This window comes from Portunus trituberculatus, chromosome 12 (assembly GCF_017591435.1).
Source record: "Portunus trituberculatus isolate SZX2019 chromosome 12, ASM1759143v1, whole genome shotgun sequence".
NCBI classification, from domain to species: Eukaryota; Metazoa; Arthropoda; class Malacostraca; order Decapoda; family Portunidae; genus Portunus; species Portunus trituberculatus.
Window position 1 is genome coordinate 7,942,339 of NC_059266.1, and position 7,500 is coordinate 7,949,838.

At 48.5% G+C, this 7,500-nt stretch overlaps 2 protein-coding genes across 3 annotated transcripts in view; one reads left to right on the forward strand and one right to left on the reverse strand.

Annotated features, from left to right (window-relative positions):
• The window catches only part of LOC123502566 (pre-mRNA-processing factor 39-like), a 58,842-nt gene that overhangs the window by 19,954 nt on the left and 31,388 nt on the right, over positions 1 to 7,500 (forward strand). The window lies entirely within an intron of this gene.
• The window catches only part of LOC123502560, a 12,029-nt gene continuing 8,589 nt past the window's right edge, over positions 4,061 to 7,500 (reverse strand). For both annotated transcript variants that reach the window (XM_045251699.1, XM_045251700.1), the window contains 3 exons: positions 7,185 to 7,367; positions 6,252 to 6,700; positions 4,061 to 5,633 (listed from right to left, as the gene is read on the reverse strand). In XM_045251699.1, the coding sequence (XP_045107634.1) occupies positions 4,149 to 5,633; positions 6,252 to 6,700; positions 7,185 to 7,367 (2,117 nt within the window). In that variant the 3' untranslated portion in view covers positions 4,061 to 4,148. The remainder of the gene's footprint in view (positions 5,634 to 6,251; positions 6,701 to 7,184; positions 7,368 to 7,500) is intronic.

Sequence of the window (7,500 nt, forward strand, 5' to 3'; positions counted from 1 at the left end):
TCTTCGTTTTCTTCTTCGTTTTCTTCTTCTTCTTCTTCTTTTTCTTCGTCGTTGTCTTCTCCGTTTTCTTCCTCGTTTTCTTCTTCGTTTTCTTCTCTTTTTCTTCTTCTCATTATTATTATTTTTATTATTATTATCATTGTTATTATCATTATTATTATTGTTATTATCATTATTATTATTATTGTTAGCATTATTATTTTTGTTATTGTTATCGTTATCAACTTCTTCCTTCTTCTTCTCTTAACTACTACTACTACTACTACTACTACTACTACTACTACTACTACTACTACTACTACTACTACTACAACTACTACTAGTACTACTACTACGACAACAACAACAACAACCTACTACCACCACGACCACCACCACCACCACCACCACCTACTACTACTACTACTACTATTACTACTACCACCACCACCACCACCACCACCACCACTACTACTACTACTACTACCACCACCACCACCACCACCACCACCACCACCACCACCACCACCACTACTACTACTACTACTACTACCACCACCACCACCACCAATGAGACAAACACGAGGATCAGGAGTAAATAATACCTTTACTATAAATTAACTAGAGTATAAGATAAGAGAGGAGGAATCACCTATATAATACTGGTAGTGGTAATTGATCAGTAGTAAAGAGTCGAGTGGTGCGGAGCTTTTACACCCGCGTTCAAAAAGTCTTGGCTCTCTCACCACGACTCTTCAAAGGCTCTAGTCCAGCGTCTCCCAATCTTCTCCGACCATAGCGCCCCCTGTTGTCACGTGTAAGCAGTCCAGCACTCCTAACTAATGTCTTGTTATTAGAAGGATAAAAGAAAGTGAAGTGTGTGCATCACTTCCCAGCACCCCCTATAATTGATTTCAGCATCTCGGGTTGGGAAACGCTGCTCTAGTTGAAGATACTCATGTTTTTAAACCCTTCTGTACCTTGCCGCGTTTCCATATTCATTCTCTTTGCTAATTTGGTGATTTGACACAGCTTCAGAAACATATGTGGAGAATTAGAATAGTATAGACTGTGGCCATTAATCTTCTGACCTCCATAGACCATTCCTAATGCAAATAAAATCATCTAATCTCATCCAAAACTCAAGGTAAAAATGCGTCTCAGTACTGAAGGGATTAAGGGTATTTTTGTGGTTCTGTTGATGGATTACCAAGATTTCAAGTTTACGATAAGGAGAAACTGTTTCTGTCTTGAAAACTTGAAAAATTGTCGTGGTGAGAGAGCAAGGCGCTTCTGAGTCAGATCGTTAAGAAGTACGACTCGATAGTGTTGTATTGGCAATAACAAGATTAATTAACAGCAACAACAACAACGATCCTGAGATAATTGTCTTAACTCCTGGATCACATGGTTATCAGGTACATCATTATCCTCATCAGTGCCATCATCATCAGCATCACCATCATCATTGTCATCATCTGCATCATCATTATCATTGTCATTGTCATTATCATTGTCATTGGTAGTCTTCAGTCATTGTTGTCAGGCAGTCAGTCAGTCGTTACGTGTCATGTATTCATTGTCATTATCATCATTTTTATCATCATTTTCATCATCATTAGAGGCGTCTGTCATGTTACCATCATCATCATCATCATCATCATCATCATCATCATCATCATCATCATCATCATCATCATCACTCTAATAAACAGCTAATCTTTGAGGAGGAAGCATGCATTCTTAATTGTTACATAGGCACGTATACGTACGTACTGGTACATACATACATACATACATACATACATACATACATACATAGTACTCATACATACATACATAGTACACACACACACACACACACACACACACACACACACACACACACACACACACACACACTCGCACACGGTACGTACCAGCAATGGTGAGGCCACACTGGGAACACGCTTTACATTTCTCGTTCTCGTTGCCCAGTCACACCAGGGAACATCAAAACTTGTACTCCAACACTGCATCACCTAAGGCCAGTATTCAGAAACGCCTCGCTCTCTCACCACGAGTATTTTCCAAGGCCACAGAGATAATTAGCGGGATTTTCAAGAGTGTTTTTCCAGTTAATAATGCTGAAATCTTGTCACTCTGCCTGTAGAACCATATAACACCTTAAAAACCCTCGTGTAGATTTAGATAAAGCCTTTTGAAATAGTGGAGGTGAAGCAAAGAAGCGTTTGAGAATAAGAACCTTAAATAGGAGAGCACACAACCTTAATCCGGGACACTACTTAGGAAACTTACATCGAGACATTGAAATAACACAGAGACTTGTTGACACATTGGGAAACTTAATATAAAATGAGTAAAGGTAGATAAGTCACGCAGGAGTACACAGACTTAAACCATTCACATGTTAAAAATACTGCAATATCAAAATGACACTCTTGATAAATCACAGTAACAAGAGACGGCGTGGGATTCAAAGATCGGAGATGTAACAAAATATATGCGCATTTTCCACTATTAGAACTATTGACCTCTGGAACATCAAACATCCTAAGCATCAGTTGTCACGTGGATAACTACAGATGATTTCAAGTCGAGGTTTTTACTAACAGTGGTGCTAACAGTCTAGTTCCTCCTCGTCTCCTCCAGATGCGAGGTGTGGCGGGGCTCCTGATCATCACCAAAGTTTACCCCCGCCCAGGGTTCGCCAGCGGTAGTGGCAGTGCAGTATAACGCAGCATCGGTGCAACCCTCAGATTCCATTCTTCCCTTACGGGTCTCCATGCACACGTTTGGTTGTATTGTCATGTGATTGGTTCCTGCCAGTTAGTTGCTGCGGCAGGGGCAGGGGCAGGGGTAGGAACAGGGACAGGGACAGGGGCAGGGGCAGGAAAAGGGGCAGGGACAGGGGCAGGGGCAGGGGGAGGTGGGAGAGAAGAGAGCCTTGTTTTGTTTCTCTCTTGTTCTCTCACGTGTAGGTCACTAGTGTTTGTAAATAGATTAACACATGTCCTGGTTAATTAAAGGCCACCTGATCCTCCCGATGTCCGTTTCTCCAGTCATTCTCTCGAGCCGGCAGCAGGCCAGTCTGTGCCAGAGTCCAGACTGCCCAGGGGTCTGGTCCGTCCCTAACCTACAGTCTTATGTATCGAGGGACAAGCCAGTCACCCTTCTGTTCTTGTCAACCACTCTTGTACACACACACACACACACACACACACACACACACACACACACACACACACATGTACATAGTACATATAATATTGTAAAGACATACATACATACATACATACATACATACATACATACGTACGTAAGTACACATACATGCATACGTATATAAATAACCTTATAACTAGAGGAAAGACTTATTTGGAAGGCCTATTAGCTTTTGATTATGATAATGAAGCTAGTTGATCCTAATACTTTATACATTGTCAGTGGCAGGACCGCGGCGGCTCAGCGGCAGGCCAGCAGGCGTGACCTGCCGCCACTGCCACTGCCTGGCCCGTGCACCACTTCATTTTGTGGTACGCAGCACCTGCTATCGTATCATCTAATGTCAGAGTAAGTCCATTACTATTAATCACTATTATCATGGTAGAGTACTGGCAGGAGATTATCATAAGTACATACGTATATCATCTAGTGAGTGTGTGCGAGAAGAGTCCAGGAATGACCTCCACCACCGTGCACTATCGCTACAGTCTTGATCACAAGCGGTGCTTCATTATTAGTAGATAAAATATGTGTCAGAATTTTCAGCTACGCTACAGTAACGCTTGATAAAATAGTGTGGGCATCATGATATGGTGCCGGGTTATACTGCTACAGTAAGGGTGTTAAGACAGTGTGATGACTATTCTCACTAGACGCTAGGCGCTGGTAGATGTGTGTGTGTGTGTGTGTGTGTGTGTGTGTGTGTGTGTGTGTGTGTGTGTGTGTGCAGCAGTGTAAGCAGTACGTGACTGTACAGCACAGCAGAAGTAGCAGGAGTAGGGGACAAGTATACACCGCCTTGAACTGGCAGTAGTAGTAGTAGTAGTAGTAGTAGTAGTAGTAGTAGTAGAGTAGAGAGAGAGAGAGAGAGAGAGAGAGAGAGAGAGAGAGAGAGAGAGAGAGAGAGAGAGAGAGCACACTCCTTGCGACGGGATGCGGGGTACTCAGAGGAAGGGGAGCGAGCCGTCGAGAGGGTGGAGGTCGAGGCAGGCGTGGTGGCCAGGCCTGGGGCAGGGGCTCCAGTCCCCGCCCTTCCACCAACGCCAGTGCGCCTCGTGCCGGTACAGACCGTCGCCGTATTTGTACAGCGCTGCACGCCCCGGGTTCCAGCTTGCAGGCGCCCACACTCCTCCCACGCGGATTAACGAAGCCAGATGGCAGGAAGACGCGTTTTGCGGATGCGCTCGCGCCTCCCTAATGGCTGTAGGCTCGTGGGCATGCATGAGGCAGGGTAGGTGGTCAGGCAGGGCGGCCAGGGCGGTGAGGCTGGCGCGGGTGGGGAGGTGGGCCCACGGCCACACATCCATTGAGAAGCCTCCAGCACCAGTGCCCACCGCGTAAGTCACCTTGCCACTGTTGTTGTTCTTGTTCTTGTTCTTGTTCTTGTTGCTGTTGCTGTTTTTGTTCTTTTTGTTGTCGCTGGAGCCTGAGCCGCTAGCGTGACTGGTGCTGGTGGTGGATGTGGTGGCGTCGCTCTTCTTATCGGTGGGATTACGGTTGTGCAGGGACAGTCCCAGGCGGCGGAGACGCAGCATGTGCCGCATGAAGGCATTGACGCCGCTGTACTCGGTGAGCACATCCTCGTCAAAGTCCCAGGGCAGCGGCCCGTGGAACTTGAGGGCGCCCAGCAGTGTTCCCGCGTTGATGTTGTAGGGGATGTGTTCCTCGCGCGACACCAGGTCCATAGCGGCCAACATGCGACCCTTCAGCGCCAGGCAGCAAGGTGGCAGGCTGTAGTAGCGGGTGCGTTGCCGCGGCGAACAGTCGATGCCTACCTCGCGGCAGGAGTACTCCAGCCGCGTGCCGTTGTTCAGCACCACGGCAGACACCTCCCACTTCTGAGCCAACTTCCGATATTGCCGCCGCGCCTGCCACGCCGCGGCGCGTGCTGCCTTGCGCTCCTCCGGCGTGCTGCACACCTTGTCTTCTGAGGCCTGGCGCTTGGCCGCAGCCGGTGCCCTTCCGCGCACCTCGCGAGTCACGTGGAACATCACGTCGGGGCAGGTGAGCGTCAGCACGCCCGCATGCTGCAGCCTTAGCGCCCAGTCCAATGCCTGGGCCGCGCGGGGCAACGCAGGGTCAGGGGCCACCTCCCGCAGCACCGCCACGGGCGCCAGGAAGGAGCCGCTGGTCACGTCGCAGTACACGCACGCCGCCGCGGAGTACCTGTATCCCTCCCTGGCCTCAATCACGTGGTTGCGCACTGACAAGGACGTGCACGTGTAGTCCGCGGCACCGTCACGCCCGCGCTCGGCGCCGCCCACCACACCCACGTCCCGATCACGAAGGCCCACAGCAACTGAGAGTAGTCGTGAGAGATCCAGATCGCGCGTGACTGCTGACACGCCTGACAACACGAGGGCGTAGGGCGTGGCGGTGGCACCGATGAGGTCAGGCAAAGCTCCTCTCTCCCCGATTCCACACAACACCTGTGAACACAAGCAGCCATGAGATGGTGCCCCACGTGCTGCACTGACCAGTGAGGCGCTGCTGCACACTCGCCACACACGCCACCATGGAGTGGTTGGAGTGGAGGGGCAACAGCGTGCATCACTGCACCTCCCTATACCCTCCGGCGGTGGTGGCGCCGGGAACACATGCACTGCTAACTATATATATATATATATATATATATATATATATATATATATATATATATATATATATATATATATATATATATATATATATATATATATATATATATATAAATGTAACAAAATCATTGATTTCTACACTGGAATACTGTACAACGGTAAAGCTGAAGCTGATTACCATTCACTGTAAGATTAAGAAGCGAGGGAAGCAAGGAAAAGTTTTTTTTTTTTTTCAAAATATAAATTGTTCCGGACACACGTCACTCAGGCCAGCCACAAAATTGTCTGTAATCCATTGACAGTATACTGTTTGTAACTTTTCAGCAGAGACAGACGGAGACACACATGTGGATTAATGATAAGCAATAATAATAATGATAGTAAAGATAATGATGATAATGATGATAATAGGAACAATAATAACAACAACAATAAAAACCTCCAACTAACCGTGATGAGCTGCACGCCAGGCAGGCCACTCACATCCTCCACCTCCGCTCGCTGCGCCTCTGCCACGCCCACCACCACGCCCACACCAGGCCACGTACCCACTGCCTGCCTCACCACGCCCACCAGGTAGTTGGGGGGCGTGGCACAGCCGTCCACCAACACCGTCACCTGAACATCCAGAGACAGAGGAGGGGAGGAGTTTAAGCCAACCAGTTCGTCTCTCCCCGGTATCCAGTCCACGGCGTGACTCCCCATCCCCTTGTACACGTCCCGCGGCTCCCCACTGAGGTTGCGCGGGTGCTTGAGGGGCGTGTTGAGGGGCGGGGGGGAGAAGGCGGGGCGGGTGATGGTCGGGGGGCTCCATGGTGGCCCTTGGTGGTGGTAGCGCGGGTCCAGGAAAGAGGCAGTTGCTTCCAGTTGATCTGCCACGCCCTCCGTTCGCCCAGTGCCTGTGTGCGGGGGAATGAGTCATTGTACAGTACACACACACACACACACACACACACACACACACACACACACACACACACACACACACACACACACGAAATATTACAAGCTTAACTCAATAACACACACACACACACACACACACACACACACACACACACACACACACACACGAAATATTACGAGTTTAACGCAATACTGCAAAGATACAATTAGGTAAACACACACACACACACACACACACACACACACACACACACACACACACACACACACACACACACACAGATAGATAGATAGACAGAGAGTTTATTGACCACAGTGTACAAAGACACTTAAAATACAATGATAACAAAACCGAGAGAAAAAAAAAAATCACCACAAATATTCTGTAGTCCAAAAGGAACACACACACACACACACACACACACACACACACACACACACACACACACACACACACACACACACACACACACTCACGCAAATCAGTAGCCAAGACGAGCAGTGTGCGGGCAATGTCTCTTCTAAGCTGCACCAGGGCCTCCACACCCACGGGCGGCGACCCTTGGCTGAGAGACTTCTTCCCACGCCACCCGAACATATGACCGCCCCCCAAGCCACGACCGGGAACACACCCCACCCACGCGCCGCCGCCACACAGCCCTGCAGGATAGATAGATTAGTTGTGGTTGTTGTTGGATTGGTGTTGTTTGTAGTGGTTGTAGTAGTGGTTAGGTCAAGTTAGGTGAGGTCAGGTCAGGTTAGGTCAGATGTTGGGCTTTTTATCGCCGCTTTC